At 41.9% G+C, this 27,236-nt stretch overlaps 1 protein-coding gene across 1 annotated transcript in view; it reads right to left on the reverse strand.

The window, feature by feature from the left end:
* The window catches only part of SHPRH (SNF2 histone linker PHD RING helicase), a 146,739-nt gene that overhangs the window by 10,908 nt on the left and 108,595 nt on the right, over positions 1–27,236 (reverse strand). Inside the window, exons 21-26 of the mRNA XM_089694274.1 lie at positions 23,989–24,214; positions 23,353–23,496; positions 19,156–19,257; positions 19,006–19,077; positions 11,205–11,393; positions 4,390–4,482 (exon numbers count right to left, since the gene is read on the reverse strand). Coding sequence (XP_089550400.1) covers positions 4,390–4,482; positions 11,205–11,393; positions 19,006–19,077; positions 19,156–19,257; positions 23,353–23,496; positions 23,989–24,214 — 826 coding nt within the window. The remainder of the gene's footprint in view (positions 1–4,389; positions 4,483–11,204; positions 11,394–19,005; positions 19,078–19,155; positions 19,258–23,352; positions 23,497–23,988; positions 24,215–27,236) is intronic.

Below are 27,236 nucleotides of genomic sequence, written 5' to 3' on the forward strand. Positions count from 1 at the left end.
TTTAGAATACCGAGTTGTCTTCACCAGACATAGTGTCATATATTTACACATCAGTGACATGAACATACACATAGTATATGCAACAAATGGTCACCAGGGGATGCCTCTGGCAGTCTGCCAGGATTCGGTGACAATTGTCCTATGTCTATGGATAGACCTTACATCCAGTTATTAACACGTTGTGTCCTTTTTTAATATTTTAATGGCAGAAAATGTGTTATGTGACTTTCTAATATAATAACAGAGATGCTGTGAATACACATTACACGTTTACATAGGTTTCATAAAATAGGTTCTAGGCTCAGTCTCGCCTCCACTTTGAGACTTGATTATGTAAACCAGCTTTCTAGGTTCTAGGCTCCGTCTGGCCTCCACTATGAGACTTGATTATGTAAACCAGCTTTCTATTAGACTCTCTATTCTTAAAAAAATTTAATTTCATAAGCTTTAAGGGGCGGGGCTGGGGGGTGGGCCATGGGTGGGGTTGGAGGCGGACCTGGGCAAGGTTGGGTGGGGCAACTAGTGGAGAGTAAGGTTTGTGCCTGGTTAGTAGGTCTAGACTCGAAATTTTAAGCCCTGCATTAAGCTATTCATCAATTTGTGCTGTTTTTACCCCAAATACTATCATCTTAAAATGTACCTCTAGTCAGCCCAAGCGAAAAAAAATATAGGATGTTACAACATGCTGTTATCTTCCAGAGAACTATTATTCAAATATAATTTTCTGCTAAGAAGTCAGTGCTTTGGCCCACCCTCTCCTGTTCCTGCTTTAGGTCAGTGAGGCCATTTATCACATTATCATATAAAGAGGACTGTATAGCAAAAAGGCCAAAGCCTGGTGGAAGTATGTTTTTGCATAGGAGGGTGTCCTGGCTTTGCTTCGAAGATGAACTAAAATTGACTTATTTTAGCCAAGCAAAATACAGATGTTATAACCAACAAGAAAAAAACAATTGATAAGACTGAATTTTTCAGTTTACTCAATACAGTCTATAGAGCCTAGTAAAAATAAATAAATAAATAAATACACTATATTGCCAAAAGTATTGGGACGCCTGCCTTCACATGCAAATGTACTTTTAACGGTATCCCAGTCTTACTCTGTAGGGTTCAATATTGAGTTGGCCCACCCTTTGCAGCTATAACAGCTTCAACTCTTCTGGGAAGGCTGTCCACAACGTTTAGGAGTGTGTCTATGTGAATGTTTGACTATTCTTCCAGAAGCGCATTTGTGAGGTCAGGCACTGATGTCGAACAAGAAGGCCTAGCTCGCAGTCTGCTCTAATTCATCCCAAAGGTGTTCTATCAGGTTGAGGTTAGGACTCTATTCAGGCCAGTCAAGTTCCTCCACCCCAAACTTGCTCGTCCATGTCTTTATGGACCTTGCTTTGTGCACTGGTGCAGTCATGTTGGAACAGGAAGGGCCATCCCTAAACTATTCCCACAAAGTTGGAAGCATGAAATTGTCCAAAATGCCTTGCTATGCTGACACCATAAGAGTTCCCTTCACTGGAACTAAGGGGCCAAGTCCAACCCTTGAAAAACAATCCCACACCATAATCCCCCCTCCACCAGACTTTACACTTGGCAAAATGCAGTCAGGCAAGTACCGTGCTCCTGGCAACTGCCAAACCCAAACACGTTTATCGAATTGCCTGACAGAGAAGCATGATTGGTCACTCCAGAGAACACATCTCCACTGCTCTAGAGTCCAGTGACGGTGTGCTTTACACCATTGAATCTGACGCTTTGCATTGTACTTGGTGATGTAAGGCTTCGATGCAGCTGTTCAGCCAGGGAGACCTATGCCATGAAGTTCACTACGCACTGTTGTGCTAATTTGAAGGTCACGCAAAGTTCGGAGGTCTTTAGCTATTGACTCTGCAGACAGTTGGTGACTTTGGCGCACTGTGCGCTTCAGCATGCGCTGACCCCGCTATGTCATTTTACGTGGCCTACCACTTCATGGCTGAGTTGCTGTTTTTCCCAGTTGCTTCCAATTTGCTATAATACCACTAACATTTGACTGTGGATTTAGTAGTAAGGAAATTTCACAGATGGACTTATTGCACAGGTGGCAACCTATCACAGTACCACACTTGAATTCACTGAGCTCCTGAGAGTGACCCATTCTTTAACAAATGTTTTTAGAAGCAGTCTGCATGCCTAGGTGCTTGATTTTATACACCTGTGGCCATGGAGGTGATTGGAACGCTTGAACCCAATGATTTGGAGGGGTGCCCCAACACTTTTGGCAAAACAGTTTATATATATATATACAGTGGGGAATCGAAAGTTTGGGCACCCCAGCTAAAAATTTGTATTAATGTGCATAAAGAAGCCAAGGAAAGATGGAAAAATCTCCAAAAGGCATCAAATTACAGATTAGACATTCTTATAATATGTCAACAAAAGTTAGATTTTATTTCCATCATTTACACTTTCAAAATAACAGAAAACAAAAAAATGGCGTCTGCAAAAGTTTGGGCACCCTGCAGAGTTAATATCTTGTACTGCCCCCTTTGGCAAGTATCACAGCTTGTAAACGCTTTTTGTAGCCAGCCAAGAGTCTTTCAAATCTTGTTTGAGGTATCTTTGCCCATTCTTCCTTACAAAAGTCTTCCAGTTCTTTGAGATTTCTGGGCTGTCTGTCACGCACTGCTCTTTTAAGGTCTATCCATAGATTTTCAATTAGGTTGAGGTCAGGAGATTGTGAAGGCCATGGCAAAACCTTCAGTTTACGCCTCTTGATGTAATCCCCCATGGATTTCGAGGTGTGTTTAGGATCATTATCCATTTGTAGAAGTCATCCTCTCTTTAACTTCAGCTTTTTCACAGATGGCATCAAGTTACCATCCAAAATTTGCTGAAATTTTATTGAATCCATTTTTCCTTCTACTCGTGAGATGTTCCCTGTGCCACTGGCTGCAACACAACCCCAAAGCATGATTGATTCAACCCCATGCTTAACAGTTGGACAGAGGTTCTTTTCATTAAATTCTGTGCCCCTTCTTCTCCAAACGTACCTGTGCTAATTCCGGCCAAAAAGTTAAATTTTAACCTCATCGGTCCACAGAACTTGTTTCCAAAATGCATCAGGCTTGTCTATATGTTCATTTGCAAAGTTCAAACGATGATTTTTGTGGTGAGGACGTAGAAGAGGTTTTCTTCTGATGACTCTTCCATGAAGACCATATTTGTACAAGTATCTCTTTATAGTGGAATAGTGTACCACAACTCCAGTGTCTGCCAGATCTTTCTGGAGGGATCGTGCAGTCAAACGTGGGTTTTGAATTGTTTTTTCTCACAATCCTGTGAGCTGTTCTGTCTGATATTTTTCTTGGTCTTCCAGATCTTGCTTTAACTTCCACTGTTCCTGATGACTGCCATTTCTTAATTACATTCCGAACAGAGGATATTGACATCTGAAAATGCTTTGCTATCTTCTTATAGCCTTCTCCAGCTTTGTGAGCGTCAACTATTTTCAGTTTCAGTTTTCTAGACAACTGCTTAGAAGAACCCATGGTGCTGATTGTTGGGGCAAGGTCAGATGCACATTAATCTTTATTTCGATCCCCACTGTGTATATATATATATATATATATATATATATATATATATATATATATGTATATATGTGTGTGTGTGTGTGTGTGTATTTGTTATTTATATATACACAGTATATACATAAAAGAGAGAATGAGAGGGAGATATTTATATGAGGGCTGTAGCAAAAGTAATGCAAAAGTGTACATAACTTTTTTTCTATTAACTTATAAAGGTTGTTTAAATTTCACATGTTGGTAGAGTAACTCTTCCTCTATAGTAACTCCTTTTCTTCTTCTTCTTTTCATTGCAGGTAAATAATGAATTCCAAGCGGAAGCAACATGCTGTCATTGAGTTCTTGACGAGGGAGAGATGTGGGCTGTCAGACATCCACAGAAGGCTACAGAATGTTTACAGAGATGACACCATTTACAAAAGTCACTAATGACAACACGCTGCTCTTGTCAATAGTGGCTCTGTAAACATTTCCTTCTGTAAATGTCAAACAGACTGCACACACCCCTGCTTCTTCAAGTACTCAATGAGGACACTTTGCTTCTGCTTGCAATCCATTACTTACCTGCAGTGAAGAAGAGGACGAGATTACTATAGAGGAAGAGTTACTCTATCAACATGTGAAATTTAAACAACCTATGTAAGTTAATAAAAAAAAAAAGGTATGCCCACTTCTGTGTTCAGTGCACTCCTTTTATATTAAGGACTTAAATCAAACTGAGATAAACGTCTGACCTTAAGGCAACCACTGCCTTTGTTAATTATGCATTTACAGTTTTACAACAATTTACATTAACTATTGTTCATTTTCTCCTATATGATCTTACTGTAGAGAACACCAATGATTTGGCTCCAGGGTCCATGGACTGTATTTTCATAAGAGTTCTGACTACTGCTTCAACTTTGGTGGAATGGCTTCCCTTTTGGGGACACAAAGAAAAATCCATAGTTTACTGAAATATGCCAAAAAATCTAATAAAAATAAGAAAGCACAATCATCAAATGCAACTATAGCTATCAAAATGTAGATAGTACAGAACACATCCATATAATCATGATGCTCTTACTCAGTTCTCACGGTCAACACATCCTTACATATGTAAGCTATACAGTCCCTATATACTGATATAACTAATTTATGAAAGATATGCATAAGTCTCATTTTTATTTGTTTGTTTAATGATACTACCAGTCACTCTATGTCATACCGTCCTGAAGAACCTACAACACAAGCGAAATGCATTGACCGTAAGAAATGAATAAGAGCATCTTGATTATATGGATGTTTTCTGTACTATCTACAGTAATGAATATTGTTGAGGATATACCCCATTTTTTTCTGTTAACTTTTTATATTATGTTTTTAAAATTTGTATAATAAAGTGTATCATTTTTAAGTATTTGGTTTGTCTCATGTTGTGCCCTTAGAGTCCACCATTTACCATACAAGACAACTTGACAATTTGTTTTTCTCTATGTTTTGGATGTGGCACTATGAAAGCTACGATGCTTGGTTTACCTTTCAAAAGGTAAAGAAAGAAGCTAATTAAGGAGTTGGAAAAATTCAATTTCAGTAATGAAAAATGAATCAAAAGAAATCCCTGTAGAGATGTAAGGTAAGGGCAGATGGAGACCTTGTGAAAAAAGAAAGGCTTTATTTACAAGGGTAATGAGAACCTCTATAAGTCGATTGAAAGTCCAAAGTGGAATAGGAAAGGATCTTTTGTAATCTAAAGTAATGATCAAGAAATAGCCTGGGCTGAGGCCAAACATAGGTGTCCTTTTATCACGCAGTGGTAAATAACCGCTGCTCAGTTCTCTGGCATTCTCAGAGGAGACAGTTCTCCTCTGAATGCCTGTTTATGAAGCGGTGTGGATCACTTCTCCTAATGAGGAGTGAAGCGATCTACAAATGCTTTGAACTCTAGAAAACGTCTGCTGTTACTGTAATCTCGCTGTTACAGTAAGAGATTAGTCAAACACAGTTTACAAAGCTTCGTTTTCGGATCCCTCAGAGGAGATCGCTCAATACACACACCTACCTACCTTCCACTGTCTTTGGGTCTCCGATTGAAGACGAAGGAAGTCAATAATCTTCCTCCTTCCTTCTCAGTTCTCCTGGGGTTCATTCTTCTCTTCCCGATTCTCCACCTCTGGGCTAGAAAATCTGGAGGGAGAATTTTCACACAGATTGCCAGTGAAGGGCTGACCTCGCTCCTTCATACACTGGCCATTTCTGTTTCACGGACAGATTCTCTGTGCGCAGAGATGATCAGTGGAGAACATGTTCTCCGCTGATCATCTCTGTTTCCTAAACCACTAATGATCTGAGATCAGAAACGATCTTCAGGATCGCCGCTGATTTCAGTTTCATAAAAGGACACCATATTATCTTATGTGTAAACAGAAAATTGCGTGTGTGAAGAGGAACTAAGTCTACTAAAAGAGATCTGTCTTTTTTGAGAAAGGATAAACCCAAGTATCCCAGACAAGGCTGGGGATGGAATTGAGACCTTGGGAGATAGTTACCTAACAAAGGTCTTTTCTATCTGAATAGTACTACTGATGTATGAGCATGGATGTCACATCACTCCCTTAAACTCAATATTTCCAAACCGAGCTTGTAATATGTCCTCCTCCCCAATCTCCCACCCATGACTTTACCAAAAAGATCAACAGCACAACCATTAGTCCTTCCCCTCATGCTAGGTGTAATCCTAGACTCTGACCTCTCCTTCGGGCCCCACATCAAATCACTGGCTAAATACTGCCACCTCAACCTCTGGAACATTTCCAAAATCTTCCCATTTCTGACCAATGATACCTCAAAACAACTTATCCATACCTTGGTTATATCCCACCTTGATTACCGCAACTCCCTCCTCACTGGTCTACAGTTACACAGGTTATCCCCCCTTCAGTCTATTATGAATGCTGCTGCTAGACTAATACACCTTATCAACCGATCAGCGACTGCTGCCATTCTCTGCCAATCCCTTAATTGGCTTCCACTAATCCAACATATAAAACTAAAAATACTGACCACAACATACAAAGCTATCCACAACACTGCCCCTAGCTACATCACCAACCTCATCTGCAGATATCATCCAAATCACCTGGTCGGCTCCTCCGAAGACATCTTTCTCTCTCGCTCCCCCGTCACTTCCTCCCACGCTCGCCTCCAGGACTTCTACAGAGCCTCTCCCATCCTCAGGAACTTCCTACCCCAGTATGTCTGGTCAGCCCCCACCCTGTCTGCCTTTAGGCGATCTTTGAAAATTCATTTATTCAGGGAACCCTACCCCACCTCCACCTAAGAACTGTACTTGAGCCACCTCCATCAGATTATCCCCTGCAGCTATCACCTTTTGTACCACCTCCCCCTTCCTTTAGATTGTAAACTCTATGAGCAGGGCCATCCTATTCCTTCTGTACTGAAATGTATTGTAACAATGCTATCTATCTTTATATTGTAAAGTGCTGTGCAAACTGTTGGCGCTATTTAAATCCTGTAAAATAATAATAATGTAAGAGACTTGAGACCTCTTATTTTTCAAATCAAGTTAAGAAGATTACAGGACTCAGGTAACTGTCAGAGCTCTGTCCACAGCAGAGGTACTAGGAGACCTGGCATTCCTGTCAGTATTTTGCATGGCCGCAAAAATGCACACTGGAAGACATCTATGCGCATTGGCTCTCTGGTGCACGGATGAGAGCCGGAACAAACATGCGCACTGGCGCACAGTTATGAGCGCCACCAGTCCACTCTGGCGTCAGACAGCCTTTATAAGGAAGCCAATCACACTCTCCAATTGCTGGTTGATCTCTGGCTCCCCAGTATCTTTGTCCTGTGTTTCCTTGCTATTGTGATCTCCTGTTATCAACTCAGCTTGTTCCCGCACTTGTCTTTTCTGCCTGTCTCCTGACCTGACCTCGGCTTGGCTAATGGATTCTCACTTGCTTTCCTATGTATGACCCCAGCTTGGCTAACGAATACTCTTTGCTCTCCTCTGTATGACCCCAGCTTGACTAATGGATATTCTCACTTACTCTCCTGTGTATGACCCTGGCTATCCATCTGACTACATCTGCTCTAATCCCCACCTGGCATCTGACCCTGGCTCTTAACCGGCTACTCTTCTGTCCTCTGCTACTCTGAAGGCCTGCTATTTCTCACAGGCACCACCTGTCTGCAGACAACATTCCAGTGAATCAGCTGTGCTCCTGGGTGTACCTCTGACAAGTATCCTCAGTCAGATCATCTCTACAAGCGCTCCTGAAAGCGACCTGTACTACTTTGGGCCTGACTCCTTCTGTTCCATCTTCCGGGGAGTCTGGAACTTATCCGCAAGGGAAACCCTCTCTCTACTGGCCTCCAGTGCCAGGTACATGTTAATGGCCCACTGGACTTGATCTGCATAGGGATAAATTATGTAGCAATAAACCCACACACCCTAAGGCTTAGGTATTCTGAATCTATATGAAAGGGTTTTGGAAGCAGAAACTAATCCTTAGAATTGAAGTATGGTGTTTTGCAATTCTGAATGTCTTGGCAGAGCAGAAGAGGTGAAAAACGAGCAGGTACAGGTGCAACTTTACATCATAACCCTCTGTGCCCTTGCTGGAAAACTAGGTCTGGCAAGCCAATCCCACAGAGAGCACCCTTCACTCCTAAGAGTGAGGATAGGCCTTCAGAACGAGGAAGGCTTTGCAAAAAACTTGTTAAGTCTTAGACTTCTGGAATTGTGTCTAATAGAAGGGCTGAATCTAGATTTATGTTTTGCAACTCAAGTGGAAAAACTAAGTGCTATGTGCTTCGAGGGGGTAGAGGCTTTTCAAGAATAAACTTTTAAGAGCATCCTCTGTGTCGGAATGTTTTTTCAGTGACATCCTTTTATGAGACTGACCAGAGTGTCACCAAATAGATGGACTCCTTTAAAGGGAAATCTTATGAGGAATCGTTTGTGTGCTGCCTTTACCAACCAGGCTTTATCTATAAAATTGTATGCATGTGGATGGAAATTAATGCTATCCTAAAAATGTGTGATGACTGGCTGTAAAGCATCTACATAATGAAGTAGTAGTGGTGGGTAACCCCTTGGTGCCGGCATCACACAAATTTGTGGCCGCACAAAACTGGGCTTTTTTCCGTGGGGCCGCTTTTTGCATACCTGTCTTTGTGCTGGGAGTGCGCCTCATGGCGTCACTGAGAGCCCCGGATCCCGTTCTAACGATCAGGACCCGGAACGCCCGAAGCTGGGTCACATGATCACTGTGATAGCCTGATTGGTTATCACAGTGATCAGTCACTGTGAAGCCCGCTTCTTGTTTTTTTTCTCTCTGAACGGAGGAGAGAGATACATTGTATCTCTCTCTCTCCTTACAGGGAGAAAAAATAACTGTGTGTAAATAAATAAATATAAAAAAATAAAATAAAAAATAAAGAAAAATACCTAGATCCAGGTTTGATCTAGTTCAGTGCCAGGGTTAGTGTTTGGGTCATGGTCAGTTTCAAAAGTCAGGGTCAGGGTCAAAGGTCAGGATTTTTAAATTTTTTTTTAAATTGGTATCAGTGTCAGTTGATGTCAGTCAGTCAAAAAAACCCAAAATGTGCACTATTGTTTCTGAGCTGTACTAGAGGTACAAACAGCAAACAACATACACATATGTGGTATTGCTGCGATTGTCAAGAGCCGAAGAATTTATTTCGGGTTGTTCTTTGGTGAAAGGTTATGGTAGTGACAGGAAACACAAAGCTAAATTAAAAACAAATATATTTTTTTTACTATTTTGGGCCCGTTTTCCTATGATAATAAGAAAAAAAATCAGGACATATCTATTACCATTTACCACCAAATGAAAGCCCAATTTGTCCTGAAAAAAACAAATTATAATTCACCTGGATGTACAAAGTAGTGATGGTACGTACGGTTTTACTAACACAGGTCAAAGTTGTAAAATTCTCCTTACGAATTAAGATTTGTTTTACCCTAGGCGTGAAGGGGTTAAGGCAGGATTCTGAAAAACAGGACTGCGTTGGTTGCATGTGCTCCAGGTCCAAGTAGCTGCGGTCTGAGAGACAGATGAAGCAGCGATTTATGGCTGCAGAGCTGGACCTGCCAGCCTAAAGAGAGCTCCTAAAGAGAGGTTCAAATTTCCCATGTACAGGATCCTTAAAGGTAAGGATACCTTTTGGTGAAATAGTGAGATACTTATTCAAGTATAAGATGGTTGGATCCACTACTGGAACCATCTATTTCATAGTAAACCCAGTTTCCATAGCATAGAGTTTTGTGATGATTTTTGGGGGGAGGGAAAATCTTTCCTGGATTGCACAAATCTTTATAAATTGTATTTTTTTGTTCAATTTCAAACAGGACAATTGTCTTTAGACTTTGCAAACCTCTTTTTATCAGGAGGAGTATGATGAGACAGAAAGGGGTCAAGTACAATAGAGATAAGGCCCTCGACCATCATGGTAGGCAGAGTATGGGTTCCAAAGAAATGGACCCTGGCCCTATACAGCACCCTGCGGGTAACTACAAAACATTGCACTGAGTGCCAAGGTGAGTGCCCATACAGGATCCAGTGCTCAAAGCAAAATCGCAGGCCATGGGGTCCAGGTACAGTTCCCAAGGCTTTACCAAGGTTGCACCAATCTAGATGATGGTCAGGAACTGATTGAAGGATCACAAGATAAAATAATAAAGTTAATAGATATCTCAGCAAAGAAGAAAAGGTCCATAACTCAAGAAACTGAGGATTCAAACAGTGAGGTAGGACTATAGGGGAGATGCCCTAGGAGGCATGCCCTCAACATCTTTGCCAGTGTCCATTCACCTGAAAGTAGGAGCCTATAACCCAGGGTCTTTGAATACTATGCATGTGTTTTGTAGTATACAATTAAAAGAAATTTTGGCAGAACAGATCATTTGTCTTTTCTGTTATACAACTACCTGCTAATAATTTCTAAAAATTCTCCTTTACACTGGCATTATAAAAAGACAGACAAAACTCCATATCAATATTTCTTAGGGCCGGGAGTTTTAACAATCACTTTAATTATAAGATGCATTAGACATCCTGCTACTAATCCAAACTTTGTTGAGTTATACACAGTATGTTCTCCAAGTAAACTTTTACCTGCAGCATATCTTTCTCCTCCTACATGTGTAAACAAATAAACTAACAGCTAGACTGGTATCTGTGGGCAACACAGTCAATCCTTTTTTTAGCTCACACTGATAAATATGGAACATTTGTGTTATCTGTTCAAAAAATAAATTCAGTAAAGTGAAATATTAATGTTCAATCACTCAAGGACTGACAAACATATGACAGATATAATTTGTTCTGGCAAATTAAATCAGGCAATATTTGAAGGCCTTCAGAAATTAAAAACCACGCTTCAGATGAGAACAGACGTGAACTTGTTAACAGACTGACATTAAATAAAAATTACTTTACATTTTAATCAGTCAATCTTTAAATTGCTCATTTCTGTTTGCATAATGAAAAAAAAAATTGACAATATACCGGAGAGATAAATATGATTTGTGCGGTGGGGATAGAAAATATCTTAGTAAATTGCTTCCTCCGTGTTACTGCTTAAACGAATTGTCAAGAGAAAATAATTTACCTTTACAGGAACATCCTGTTCTTCATCTGCAGCTTCACTTGTGAAAACATAGGAAATCTCTTTATGTGAGGTGGTCTGCCGACAGATCGCACATTTGATTGCACTTTTACGAGCACCGACACTGTACTGTTCTACCATGATTGCCACACACTCATTACAGAAGCAGTGGCCACAAGTTAATACCGCCCACTGTAGTAAAAAAAAGAAAGAAATCTTGTGTCTATATAATATAACTAAATAAATATATATATTTTTATTTATTTCTCATATCACCATAACATAGAACAACATTTTAAATACTGCTTAAAATGTATTTCTACTTTTGCAGCCACATTTCAGAACCGTACTACAGTATATGTTTATGTGTTCCTATTCAAACAGAATACCTTAAAAGATTATATATATATATATACATACCTCACGACAACAACTTCCTTGATCCCCTACAATCTGGCTTCCGTCCCCTACACTCCACCGAAACCGCCCTACTCAAACTCACCAATGACCTGCTAACCACCAAAGCCAATGGCCACTACTCAGTGCTACTACTCCTCGACCTGACTGCAGCTTTGGACACAGTCGACCACCCCCTCCTCCTCAAAAGACTATACTCTTTTGGCCTCAGAGACTCCGCTCTCTACTGGCTCTCTTCCTATCTATCACAACGCTCCTTCAGTGTTACCTGTAACGCTGCCACCTCCCCCTCACTCCCCCTCTCTGTTGGGGTCCCCCAAGGTTCTGTCCTCGGGCCCCTTCTCTTCTCCATCTACACCTCCTCCCTTGGTCAACTGATACACTCCCACGGCTTCAACTACCATCTCTATGCCGATGACACTCAAATCTATCTCTCTACCTCTCGCCTCACCCCTTCAGTCTCCGCCCGAATCACTAGCCTTCTGAACGACATATCAAGACTGGATGTCACTCCACTTCCTCAAATTAAACCTTGCCAAAACTTAGCTTCTAGTTTTCCCCCCAGCCCGCGCCCCCCCCCCCCCAGCTTCTCCATCACGACCAAGAATGCCACCATCAGCCACACCCCACAAGCCAGAGTACTAGGTGTCATTCTAGACTCCAATCTGTCTTTCCAGCCCCAGATCCAATCGCTGACAAATTCATGCAGACTCCAGCTCCGCAACATCTCCAAATTACGCACGTTTCTAACTCCAGAAACTACAAAGCAACTCATTCACTCCCTTATCATATCACGACTTGACTACTGTAACTCCCTCCTCGCCGGCCTACCCCAACACAGGCTATCCCTGCTTCAGTCTATCCTGAATTCTGCGGCCAGACTCATCCATATTACCAACCACTCCGTATCCGCCACCCCCCTCTGCCAATCCCTCCACTGGCTTCCGATTGCCCAATGCATAAAATTCAAAATACTAACATTGATGTACAGAGCTGTTCATAACACTGCCCCAAACTACATCACCGACCTGATATTCATCTACCACCCAAAACGCACTCTCCGCTCCTCACAACACCTCCTACTCTCCATTTCCCTGGTCTCCTCCTCCCATGCCCGTCTCCAGGACTTCTCCAGGGCTTCCCCCATCCTCTGGAACTCACTACCCCAATCCATCAGACTGTCACCTACCCTCCTCACCTTTAGGCGCACCCTGAAAACCCATCTCTTCAGAGAAGCCTACCCCGCCCTCGCCTAACTGCTGATCTCCTCCGCTCTCCCCACCACTCCATCCCCCACAGTTATTAACTCCTGTACCACTCCCACCTCCCTCCTAGATTGTAAACTCCAAGGAGCAGGGCCCTGCTGTCTCATGTATTGTCTCCCATTATAATGTACAGCGCTGAACAAACTGTTGGCGCTATATAAATACTGTGTAATAATAATAATAATAATAATACACACAGTATATATACATTTTTTAGATGTTTCTAAGGGGAATGCCTCTAAGTTAACTGCAAGCATTTCTGAACCATGTCAGAGTCAGGTTGAGTCTCCTCAATAACACACAATGCAGGATGCCCAGCTTCTAAATCTCTAACCCTCTGTTAGGACAGACAGTGTTAAAATCTACATATAAAGTGCAGCGCTGAATATTATATAATTGAAGGTAAAATATAACACCAGTGCAAACTGAATAATGTAAATTTCTCAATCAAACATATATGCAAAAATAATCAATATATACCTAAGTGGTGTGATGAACAAATATAAATAAATCCAAAAAAATATTAAAGTGACAAAAAAAGTAAAGTGGGTAAACAAGCAATGTGTCCGTGGCACTACAAGACACAGCAGTATCGTGTTCAATTCCAAGCAGGTGCTGTGAAATCTAGTGAAACAGTCCATCACCGCTATGCACTCACCAGAAAGCTACTGGTATAGTAGCAATGATATTGATCCCTCAAATGGAGACTCGGAATCTTTGACCAAAAGGACTTCTAAGGAAGAAAACTCACCACAGGAGCCCAGAAATCAATATATAGTGTAGTACTTTATTTAAAATAGATAAAAACAATCAACGTGGAAGACTGGACAAACATTTGTAAACACACATCAAGATGGCCACCACTCCTGGTCACAGACGCGGCAGCGTGGTTGGAGCCTACCTGTTTACGTCACGCTGTCGCTTCTGTGACCAGGAGCGGCGGCCATCTTAGTATGTGTGTTTACACGTTTGTCCAGTCTTCTACGTGGATTGTTTTTTATCTATTTTAAATAAAGTACTACACTATATATCGATCTCTGGGCTCCTGTGGTGAACTTTCTTCCTTAGGAGAAGTCCTTATGGTCAAAGATTCTGAGTCTCCATTTGAGGGATCAATATCATTGCTACTATACCAGTAGCTTGCTGGTGAGTGCATAGCGGTGATGGACTGTTTCACTGGATTTCACAGCACCTGCTTGGAACTGAATACGATACTGCTGTGTCTTGTAGTGCCACGGACACATTGCTTGTTTACCCACTTTACTTTTTTTGTCACTTTAATATTTTTTTGGATGGATTTATATTTGTTCATCACACCACTTAGTTGTAAAATAACTATTTTTGTATATATGTTTGATTGAGAAATTTACATTATCCAATTTGCACTGGTGTTATATTTTACCTTCAGTTATTTAATGTTCAGCGCTGCACTTTATATGGATATTCTATTGTGAGATTTGTCATCACTGTCTCTTTTGCTAGCAGCTTTGATTTTTCATATTAGCGCTCATAATAAGATAATGAGATCTGCCAGCATAGTACAAGATTAATTATGGTACACACAGTTCCCCAGCCCCGCTCATAACAAAGAGATCTAAATAGGATTTTTCAGTTCTGGAGTTATCAGAAAAAAGCACCTAAAATGGTAAGCAGCAATTTTTAGAAAATATTTATACTATGTGAATGAGAACATGTAACAAATATAAAGTAGGTGTTACCCTAGGAGAGCGCAGCACTGCAATCTGGTGCCCACTGTCTCCGGAGGACACAGTGGAACTCCGATCGTCGGATGGGACCTCTGTACGAGGTCCCGATCAAGTGATCGCTGATTGGCCAATCAGTGATCACATGCAAAGTAGTAAGCAAGATGTCACTTGTGACATCATTGCTTACTACGTGTGAAATCTGTGAATGATCAGAGGTCACATGGTACAAGGCCATTCACAACAGCCTTGTACCATGTGACAAGCTGTGATCAATCACAGCTCACTCAGTAGTTCTCAATGGCTGCAAGAATACAGCTGGAGAGAAGGAGAAATGATTGCTTTTACATCCTTTATGGTCGTAAAAGCAATCAGTGTAAAAAAAAAAAATCTTCATCACCTCCCACAAGTAGTACAGTGTCACCATGGTGACACTGTACTGCTAGGGTGACAGTATGTAAAAAAAAAAAAATAATATAAAAAAAAGTAAAAGAAAATGTTTAAAAATTATAATTTTGGTTATAAACTAATTTGGATTTTTTTTTTTTTAACGGAATAAATTTTGGCCAAGATTTATGATGAAATACTATTTATTTGCTAAATTTTATAAGAAAAACCCTTTTTTTCAAAAATTTTGGACTTTTTAATTTACATAGCAAAAAAAATAAAAATCCTAGTGGTGAATAAATACCACCAAAATAAAGCTTTATCTGTCTAAAAAAAATGTTAAAAAATTAATATGGGTACAGTGTTGCATGACCGCACAATTGTTATTCAAAATGTGATAGCACTGAAAGCTGAAAATTGGCCTGGTCAGGAAGGGGGTAAAAGTGTCCGGACTGGAAGTGGTTAAACTCAAGAACTAAGAACTGTAATTACCGTATTTGCCGGCGTATAAGACGTCTGGGAGTATAAGACGACCCCCTGCTTTTCCTGTTAAAATATAGGGTTTGAGCTATACTCGCCGTATAAGACTACCCCTCTTCCAACACACACCAAATAAAAATGAAAAAACATCAGATTTGATTTCAATATGGTATGCTATTTCAGTATGGTATTCCAATGATGGGGTGCTATTCCTCCCACTGACACCAATGATGGGGCATGATTCCTCCCACTGATACCAATGATGAGGTACTACTCCTCCCACTGACACTAATGATGGGGCACTATTTCATCCACTGACACCAATGATGGGGCACTATTCCTCCCACTGATACCAATGATGGGACACTATTCCTCCCACTGACACCAATGCTGGTGCCCCATCAGTAGTGTCAGTGTGTGAGGAATAGTGTCCCATCATTAGTGTCAGTGGGAGGAATAGTGCCCCATCATTAGTCAGTGGGAGGAATAGTGCCCCATCATTGGTGTCAGTGGGAAGAATCGTGCCCCAACATTGGTGTCAGTGGGAGGAATAGTGTCCCATCATTAGTGTCAGTGGGAGGAATAGCGCCCCATCATTAGTGTCAGTGGGAGGAATAGCACCCCATCATTGGTGTCAGTGGGAGGAATAGCGCCCCATCATTGGTGTCAGTGGGAGGAATAGCGCCCCATCATTAGTATCAGTGGCAGGAATTGCGCCCCATCATTGGTGTCAGTGGGAGGAATAGCGCCCCATCATTGGTATCAGTGGCAGGAATTTGCCCCATCATTGGTGTCAGTGGGAGGAATAGCGCCCCATCATTGGTGTCAGTGGGAGGAATAGCGCCCCATCATTGGTATTAGTGGAAGGAATAGTGCCCCATCATTGGTGTCAGTGGGAGGAATTGCGCCCCATCATTGGTGTCAGTGGGAGGAATAGCGCCCCATCATTGGTATCAGTGGAAGGAATAGTGCCCCATCATTGGTATCAGTGGGGAGGAGGAATAGTGCCCCATCGTTGGTGTCAGTGGGGGAGGAATAGTGCCCCATAATTGGTGTCAGTGGGGAGAATAGTGCCCCATCATTGGTATCAGTGGGGAGAAAAGTGCCCCATCATTGGTGTCAGTGGGGGAGGAATAGTGCCCCATCATTGGTGTCAGTGGGGGAGGAATAGTGCCCCATCATTGGTGTCAGTGGGGAGAATAGTGCCCCATCATTGGTGTCAGTGGGGAGAATAGTGCCCCATCATTGGTGTCAGTGGGGGAGGAATAGTGCCCCATCATTGGTGTCAGTGGGGAGGAGGAATAGTGCCCCATCGTTGGTGTCAGTGGAGGAGGAATAGTGCCCCATCGTTAGTGTCAGTGGGGGAGAGGAGCGGCTGCTCCTTCTTTCAGTTCGGCCGCTTGATTTTCGCGGGGCCGTTCGGCTCCGCCTCCTCGCCGTTGATTGGTCGCCTGTGTGCGCTGGCGCCCAATCACCGGTGAGGAGGCGGAGCCGAGCGGCCGCGCGACCGAACTGAAAGAAGGAGCAGCCGCGCTTCCTGGACCGGATCGTCGTGGGACCGGGACCGGAGCCAGGTAAGGTACAGCAGCCCCTCTGCCCACCCCTGTACTTAGTGTCCGTTGGAGGACACCGCCCCTCCAAAAAGTGGCGCCCTGACACCGGCTCGCCGTATACCGGCGTATAAGACGACCCCCGACTTTTCAGAAGATTTTCACGGGTTGAAAAGTCGTCTTATACGCCGGCAAATACGGTATGTGTTGTGACTTTTAGGAGTGTTGTCAGAAAATGTTAAAAGCAATCTTTTTTTTTTCTCCGCCTTTCTCAAAGAACAATCTTCCTTTCAAATAATAATTATACATCCTTAGTGTTAGTACTTAGTAGATTAACCTTTGGCAGTAATTTCAGCCTAAGGGCCTACCCATTTACACTATTGTGTTGCTGTAACAAACATCACATGCAATGGTAAATTATAAACATATGTGTTGCTTGGATTGCTTAGGACACCAATATCCCTTCAAATTCCAATAGATGAAAAATGTCTATAACCTGGGATCTTTAAAGGTGCCCAATGATATACTGCATATTCAATACTTTTAAAAATTCACCAGTTTATTCCATTGATAAAAACATTAAAACATAAGGCGTATTTCACCTCACACAACTATTTTTCTTTTTGTATACACACATGTATTGCATAAAAAGGTTCTAAATAAGTTTCACGGCATATTGTTATTTATCCTACCCTAGTCAATGGCATTTTACTTTGTCTATTGCTTAAACTGGATAATCCAGATATTCACAGCAACTTTGACAGGGGGGAGTTAAAGTAGTGGTAAATTAGTTTTGTATACTTTTACCTACAGGTAAACTTATAATAAAGATATTCGATCTTTTTGAGAGCCAGCCCATGCCCTCTGAAGAAATGGCATACCTGTGCCGTTCCTTCCGAGCACCCGGAACTCCCGCGTGCACGTGCAGGAGTGACGTAGTCACGGCTTGGCCAGACACATGGCCAGAGCTTGAGAACCTGAAAGGAAGACCAGGTGAAGATGGAACCCTCTGCAGTGGTGACAGTGCGCCACTGGAGGGCTTTGTTTTAAGGTAAGTCTTTTATGCGATGCATATTAGCACATTATGACATTACTTTGCAGGTGATTTTTTTTTTTTTTTTTTTAAGTGTGGTTCACTACCACTTGAAATGATTTATCACAACACGTTTCGTGGGTCCAATATAATACATTTCTTCAGCTTCTGTAAAACTTTGTTTTATAATCACAAAATAGAGCCTGGAGCCTGAGGACCATGCAACTGCACCAAACAGTGACCCACAGAGGACCTAATATGTCCCTAGCATATTTATAGTGGCAGGTTCTCTTTAATGAGACATCAGAGGTGTATTAGACATGTCAACCCTGCACTAAAATGAAGCTATAAGAGCACACAACAGCTTCTTCCCCAGCCACAGTAGCTAGGGAAAATGAATGCAGAATCCATATGTGGTGCAAAACATATCACTTCTGGGTTCTTACTAGCTAGAGGAGACCAGTGAATGGACGTGCAAGTCCCAGGTACAGGATACATAGTGGGGAGAGGCCTTTTCAGAGGTAATGGAAACAACCCATCTGAAAGCCAACCATCAGGCCTATGTGTGTAAATCCCCTCGCTGCTGCCGACAAATGACATACATCATTGGCAATGAAAGCATTAAACTTGCTGGAAAATTTGAATAGTAAATTCCTTAGCGTAAGATTCTCCTTCTCTTCCTTCCTTGCACACCAAAGCCCTCTCCTCTTCTGGGAGTGTCTAGTTACACTCTGTGCTAGCCAAGGTCCTTTGCCTCTCCCTTTACCTCCCTACATACATTTCTACGTAGCAGTAGGAGGAGGAGCGAAGGGGAATACTATAGAATTTCACCTGAATCTGCTGAGGCTGCTGATATTAAATTCAAAGTTGGGACACCCAGAAGCCGACTTAGGGCTGCTGGTCTTTATACAATGCCTAAGATTACATACAAATTTTCAACTTTTTCATTAATTTAAAATCTAAAATTACCTGTTTTCCTAGACTCCGGGCACATATCGGGCAGGGCTCAGGATTCACTCCTCCAGATGTTTTATCCTGGGACTAAAAATACAAAATTGTAAAACCTGATAAGCTTTCATTCACAATATATAACATTGTAGAAAATTTAATTATACATACCTTCTCTAAATTAGTAAGATAAAGGAGCTGCCCCAGCTTCTTCTGCAGTTGTGACTTGGCAACTGCTCTGTCATTTAGCAGCTTTACACGGTTCTGTTCCACCTGCGGTAAATAACAAAAAACTGTAATCAAAGGTCTTTAGGATTGTTTAGTAAGCACCCTGAAAACTGATGTGCAGTAATCTAGATAATAATCTGATTCCCATATTTAGATGTAACGCCCTCCGGTGTCGATTGTTTTTTTTTTTTTGTGTAGTTAGAAGCATGATAGCCTGATTGTGAGTCAGCCTGGGTGTGAGACAGCAATGTTACTTTAGGTTAGGGCTGGAGGGCTCTACAGGTCAGTCCTCTGGTACCTCCCCTGCTTGAGAGACTTGGAGAAGTTTCTAGAAGCCAGTGGGCAGGGGTGAGGAGTGGCAGATCTGCATATTTATGGGAGTCTGGCCAATCGCAGACAGGAGGGCCTAACAGTGTGGGAGGATCAGCCCATAAATAGAACAGAGCCTGGCCTGCAGGAGAGTTGGGTGGAAGATGGAGTGAGGTGTTGGTGTGGAGTCTGGGAGGGGGCCCCAGAGGAGAGGGGTTTACCTATAGGCTGGGAGCTGGAAAGAGGGACCTCCACTGTTCTACAGTCTATGGGGAAGGACAGACTGTCAGCAGGGGAAGGAGCCAGACCAGCGTAAAGAATGAAAGCAGAATAATCTTCTTTTTGGGCCTGAGGTTCATTTAAGGGGATTAAGTGCTCCTACAAAAGACTGTGTGCTGATCAAATTTTTCTACTTTTTGTGCATAAGAAGTTTGTCCTCCAAGTTGTTCCCCATAGGGCATCCCATATACTCCTAGACCCCATCCAAGTTGTTTAACCCCTAATAATACAACAAAACCAAGCTCATGGACTGTTTACGAACTTTGGATGCCAGAGTGGAAAATGCGTGTTTCCTAGCTGTGCAGGAAAAAAGAGGGAACCAACAACAAGCTCCCAAGAGAGTAATACTACATATCTATTTTGAAAATTAAGAGAATTTTAATTAGTCATTGTAGGTTATATTACTTAGGTTTATCTAAACCCAAAAACAAAAAAAGTAATATATTACATCCTACCAGTCCTGAGATGTTGAGGCTACGTGACCTTTTCTTTTTCAAAGTGGGGGTGCAATAAACCACATTAAAGAGTTCCCCAGTTTGAATGGTAACTTGAAAGGGCGGTATCTCACCCTTCAACATTAGCCTAGAAGGCAGGCTGGCAAATGCTACTGATGAAGATACAAGATGCAGAGGAACTTTTGCAGGGAAACTCAGAAACCACAAAGATGGGGTCCAACTGACAGAAGGGCACAATAATGTCAAGGTAAGCCATTGAGGCCTGCACCACAGCCAGGCATTGTGAAAGAAAAAGGGGCAGAGCCCCCACAAATGGGCACAAAGTGAGAATCCCAGAAAGCAGAAAGCACCAAATTAAAATCCCATGGCACCACCTAAATTCAAGATTGTGTAATGTGTAACATGCTCCAAAAAAGTGAACTTAGCCTTGAACTAGGGCAGAACAATTTTTTTTCCTTTTAGCATAAAGGTTTTGCATAAATAAATAAAGCTGATCATTGTAAGCACCCTTGTCAGTGACAAATGGTTTGTCTCATCCCTGTAAACTGATACATCTGGGAGAGAGCTTGTTCTTTTAAAGAACAGACACATTGGCTGAATCACCAGATGAAAATAGAGGCACAAAAAATAAAACTAATGTAGCCACCACATCTAGGAATTGGTAAGCTGCAATATAATAAATATTTGCTTTTGGGTTTAATAGCAGTTTAACCACTTCCTGCTCGGCCCATGTGTATAAACGGCCGAACGGGAGCATTGCAGGAGCAGGTGGCCATTATATAAACGTCCTCCCCGCTCAATGCCTGTGCGCACTCCCTGGGACTACGCGGCATCGCGATCCGGTGCCCGCTGTGTCGAATCGCTGTACGGGACCTCTGTGTGAGGTCCCGATCATGTGATCACTGATTGGCCAATCGGTGATCACATGAATAGTAGTAAACAAGATGTCACTTTCTGACATCATTGCTTACTACTAGTGAAATCTGTGAATGATCACAGAGGTCACATGGTACAAGGCTATTCACAACAGCCCTGTACCATGTGATAAGCTGTGACCAATCACAGCTCACACAGTATTTCTCAATGGCTGCAAGAATGCAGCCAGAGAGAAGAAGAAATTATTGCTTTTACAGCCTTTATGGGTGTAAAAGCAATCAGTGTAAAAAAAAAAAGAAAAAAATCTTCATCACCACCCACAAGTAGTACAGTGTCACTATGATGACACTGTACTGCTAGGGTGACAATATGTTAACCACTTGAGCTCCAGAGGATTTACCCCCCTTAATGACCAGGCTTCTTTTTGCTACTCGGCGCTGCACTAATTGAACTGATAATTGCGCAGTCATGCAATGCTGCACCCAAACGAAATTTACGTCCTTTTTTTCACACAAATAGAGCTTTCTTTCGGTGGTATTTGATCACCTGTGCGCTTTTTATTTTTCACGCTATAAACAAAAAATGGCCAAAAATTTTGAAGAAAAACAATATTTTTTACTTTCAGCTATAAAAAATATTTAGTAAACTCAAAGTTGGTTATAAATTTAGGCCAAAATGTATTCTGCTACATGTTTTTGGTAAAAAAAATCCCAATAAGTGTATATTGATTGCTTTGTATGAAAGTTATAGCGTCTACAAACTATGGTATAAATACTGCAATTTACGCCATTTTTCTGCTATACAGCGCTGCGCTAGTTTAACGGACAATTGCGCGGTCATGCAATACGGTACATAAATGAAATTTACATCCTTTTTTCCCCCACAAATTGAGCTTTCTTTCGGTGGTATTTGATCGCCTGTGCGGTTTTTATTTTTTGCGCTATAAAAAAAAAGGCTGACAATTTTGAGGAAAAAGAAAACAATATTTTGGACTTTTTGCTATAAAACATGTCCAGTAAAAAAAAAATGCAAAAATCAAATTTAGTCATAAATTTCTGCCAAAATGCATTCTGCGACATGTCTTTGCTAAAAAAAACCCCAAAACGTGTAAATTAATTGGTTTATGTGAAAGTTATAGCGTTTACAAATGGCGGGAAAGATACTGGGATTTTTAATTTTTATTTATACTAATAATGGCGCCGATCAGCGACATATAGCGGCAATCAGCGACATATGACGGCGACCAGCGACTTATGGCGGGACTGCGGGACTGAGGCGGACATTTTGACACTGGGGGGGAGCTGACTTGGAGTCACTGACATCCCCAGTGACACCAAAACAGTGATCAGTGAAAAAAACCCACTGAAACTGTACTAATGTCACTGGGGAGGAAGGGGTTAACATTTTTAGTGTTCACTGTGTGAGGGGAGTGTTTTACTAAGGGGCGGGGGTGTGTACTGAACGGGGGGAGGGAGGGGGGAGCTGATCGAGGGAGAGAAACTGTATTCTCCCTCTGCAGCTTGGCGGCGAACTGTCACAGAGCAGGCTGTGTGTAAACAATGCAGCCCTGCTCTGTTTCAGTGTTCACCGCTCATCGCGGGAAAACGGCCGGTAAAAACCGGCCGTGACCTGGCGGCGGGGACCCGCTGCTGACACCCGCGAGACAGGTAGGGCGGGCGCGTGCCTCGCGCGCGCCCCCTGCCTGTTTTGTAGGCACACGTTTTAAAACGTGCTTTTGCCTACGAGCGCCGCCCTGCCACCGTTTAGATGCGGTGGCTGGGCGGCATGTGGTTAAAAAAAAAAACATAAATAATAATAAAAAGAATAAAAATGTCAAAAACATTTTTGAAAAATTATAATTTTTGGTTATAAACTAATTTGGGTTATTTTTTTTTTCACTAAAAAGATAGATTTTGGCCAAGATTTATGAAGAAAGATATTTTATAAGAAAAACACTTTTTTTTCAAAATGTTTGGACTTTTTCATTTATATAGCAAAATAATAAAAATCCCAGTGGTGAATAAATACCACCAAAATAAAGTTTTATCTGTCTCATAAAATGCTAAAACATTCATATGGGTACAGTGTTACATGACCGCGCAATTGTCATTCAAAGTGTGATAGCACTGAAAGCTGAAAATTGGCCTGGACAGGAAGGGGGTGAAAGTGTCCCGACTTGAAGTGGTTAAGGTGTAAAAACAGCTACTTGGAAATGACTCACCTCATGTGGTTCAATAATATGAAGAACAGGGGGATTAGGCTTTGGCTCATCAGGGAGACGGACTCTAATGCGTTGGGTTGCCATAGAAAGTTCATCAATAGCTGACACATGATTTCTTAAGACCATCCAGTACTCATGAAGTAACTAGAGTCAGAAGAGAAAAAAACTTTAGCACAGCATGCACACTATATTGAAAATAAAACTTGAATTTGAATGAATTCTGATGAGGTTTATAAAAGCAATATGAGATAAAACAGCATACTGTTTTTAGATCATTTAGATGTAGGCCCTATACTGTAATTAGTTTTCCAAAAATCTAAGGTTTATTCAATAAAACAAAACATTAAAAAAGGTAAAGTTAAAACCCAGAGCAGCCAATCAAAATCAATACTGTATTGATCTTACTTCAGTAAAGTAAGTTTTTATTAGCTAGTTACTAAAACCTGAACTTACCGCTTTTCCCTTTAATGGTTTTAACTAAGGCCATATATAAAACCTACATGTTCTCGCCTCAGATACTTACCAGCTGAAAGTAAACAAATGGGTGGGGATGGTGGTGATACAATTACGGGAAACCCTGATTTTTGTTTAAGAGGCTGAAGTGTGATTACATTATTATTATCTATTGAGACTTGCCTTGTATTCTTTCTTCCATGCTTCAAATAGCTCCATGAAGGTAGCACCTTCTTCAGTTAGCCAAGTATCCATGCGGTGGCCTCTAGAAAATGCTAGTATGGCTTTTAGAGCACGTTCAAGCTCACTAGCAGCCCACAGACCTCGACTTGTTTTGGGCAAGCGATCATCCACAACACCATTCTCCTCTTCAATCATCTCTTCAAAAATGGCAGTTTGACCTTTTACCCTGCAAATTAGAGTGTAATAATAGATATTTTGGAATTATACAGATTAAATTTTTATGTAATTCTAATACGTTATTGGCCTAATAATTTGACTGTTACTAACTAAGTTATATTCACCCAACATACTCTGAATATTAAAGTAGTTCTAAAGGAAAAACCTTCATGTGTCTGTGCCTTCCCCTTTAAAGTAGTTCTGAATGTAAAATGTTTTTTACCTTAATGCATTCCCTGCATGTCTCGGGATCGAGCCCACACGTCTGCACCTGTAGCAAGCAGCTTGTTATGGGGGCAGACACAGAATAGAACAGGCAAAATCGCTTCCAGGGGACCCCCAGAAGGGGAAGTTCTGAGCTACTCTGTGCAATACCATTGAGCAGGTGAGTATAGCACATTTGTTGTTTTAAAAAAAAACAAGCTTTACAATCATGTTAGGGCATGTCAGCACCAATTAAAATAAAATGTGTTTACTTATCTAAAAATCTTTTTCATTAAGTTTATTTAAGGACATAGGGATTTATTAATTCTTAGACATTTAGAGTAGATGGTTTCCAGACGACTTTACCTTCTTTTTCTATGGCAAAAGGGCACTTCCCTATTAAGAGGCATATGCAAGAGGCGGGTCATATTGGGTATGCAACCTATAATATTAGCAAGCTCATCATTGCAATAGGGGAAGGGGGGGGGGGGGCACAGACACAAGCAGGTCTGGGCTTGCAAGGAGCTTCCAGCCTTTATCCACCAGGTCTTAAGAAAAAAGGGATGGCCCTAACAGGGATAGTTAAAGTCTTGTCAAGACAGGAAGCAGGTGTGTCCACAACAGGGGCAGACCACTTAATCAAAAACGCCTCCCCCATAAGACAAAACGATCCAATGCACTTCTAAAGTCTTAACAGGTTGGGGGCTATTCAGAGCACCTAGGCTAGCCACACAAGGAGGCACTGATGCAGGTAGCTCTAGACCTAGGCATGTGTGAACTGCGTCAGCAAAGACTGAAATTGTATGCTTAAACTTGGGAGCAATGTCCTTGTGAAAGGGCAGTTTGTGGTGGGCATGGCCTGAAGCGGCATGGAGTAAAGCAATTGAAAGCAGAGCTTTCATCCATTCTCCACAATCCTGGGAATATATATGCTCCACAGATCTCTCCTTTTACCATCTGGGGGTTTACAACATACTCCACCATGTCTCCCTGCCTAAAAGGTACCTGACTCTAGCGCTAAGCTTGATACATTTTGCCAGCAGGAGAGGGAGACTCAGGGAGAAGATGGGAGACCATCCTCTCCAGACCCAGAGCAGTCGACAAAGGGCACACTCCTCCTATCAGGCTAAGATCACCTCAAAGATAGAAAAAGGTGAAGGTAGACATTTCTTTCTGGTACAATAAAGTTAATTGAAAACCAAAAGAAATACAATGCGAAATCACCCACGCAGGGGAACCTGTACAGCCACAAGTAAATGAAAATTGTTTACACCTACAGACAACAATTACTGAAAAAGGTGGATGCGTGCATGACAGTATAATGAACTAGGTTAAAAGAATCAAACAATATGGCCACACGACGGGCCCAAACAACTGGCTGGTTCAAAGGACCTAGGCATTAGAGCATGTGAGGAATATATTAGGAGGAAGCCAGGAAGGAAGGTAGGCATTTGTATAATCCACTAAGACCTCTATAAATTGAGTCACAGAGGCTGAAACTCCCTTGAGCTGGGTGGAAGATGCCATGCTACCTCTCCAAGGCTCTAGAGACAGCATGCAACAACAACCACACCAACCCAAATATGATGATCTGGAAAACAGACTACACCGCAGCAATCTCTGCATCATCAGTTACCTGGAAGGTGCGGGGGACTCTGACCCTGTTTCCTTCCAGGAAAACCTGCTGATTTCCACCTATGGAAGGGCTGCCTTCTCAACCTCATTTGTGGTCGAGCGAGCCCATTGCGTGGTAGCTAGACAACCATGCCCGGGACCACCCCCTTACATTTTAATTTGAAAAGGTCTCAACTACAGGGATAGAGATACGGGTCTCCGCCTATCGAGAAAAAAGAGCAATGTTCCCTTTCAAAATGTGAAACTTGTCAATGCACTCAGTACCTGGAAGTCAAACATCATCTTCGGATAAAACATATCAAATACACCATGATCTAACCTGCTTGCCTATGAGTGGTAGGAGAAGGAGTTCACATCTTCAATGACCCCAAAGCTATTACAACCTGGCTGGAGCAGAGAGTGCCTTCCAGAGCAACCACCGACTAATACCACCAGACCGCACAAGGAGGTTGTGAGTACAATTACTCGTTTATCCCAGTCCTTGTACCCTTTGCAAGATGCTGAAATCTGCCATGATTCTAGGAAACCTATTACAATTTCACCTCCTATGCCCCTTTTGTGGAGTCACATCCTGTCATCTATTGACATTTGCAGTGCCCTGTTTTCTCCTTATTTCCGTGGAGTTCCACACAATGGGCTGCCAAAAATGTATCCGACTCCCACCCATTTTTTTTTAATACCTGGTATTTGTCCTCTCCATCGACTCACCTATGGTCATCATTTGTTTTTATCCAACCTCATCTTGTGATCATAGCTGCTCCCTAGCACAGCTTAAGTTAACGTGCCATTCCATTAGCCTTGCTTTACAGCTGGAGTTCATCCCTCCAGTGGACTCCAATGGAATTCTTTACTATGATTTCCTTCCCTGGCCACCGCTGTTGTGTTTGTTTAATACATACATGCTGTGCCAGCGATTTGTTATGGTTAATTGTTTTCTATTGCAACTACAGTTTTTTGGGACATACACTCACCGGCCACTTTATTAGGTACACCTTGCTAGCACCGGATTAGACCCCCTTTTGCCTTCAGAACTTAATTCTGCATGGCATAGATTCAACAAGGTGTTGGAAACATTCCTCTGAGATTTTAAGCCATATTGACATGGCAGCATCACGCCTTTGCTGCAGATTTGTCGGCTGCAAATCCATGATGCGAATATCCCATTCTGCCACATCCCAAAGGGGCTCTGTTGA

This window comes from Staurois parvus, unplaced genomic scaffold, assembly GCF_062004578.1.
Source record: "Staurois parvus isolate SC_StPar_1 unplaced genomic scaffold, SC_StPar_1.0 ptg000657l, whole genome shotgun sequence".
Lineage (NCBI taxonomy): Eukaryota > Metazoa > Chordata > Amphibia > Anura > Ranidae > Staurois > Staurois parvus.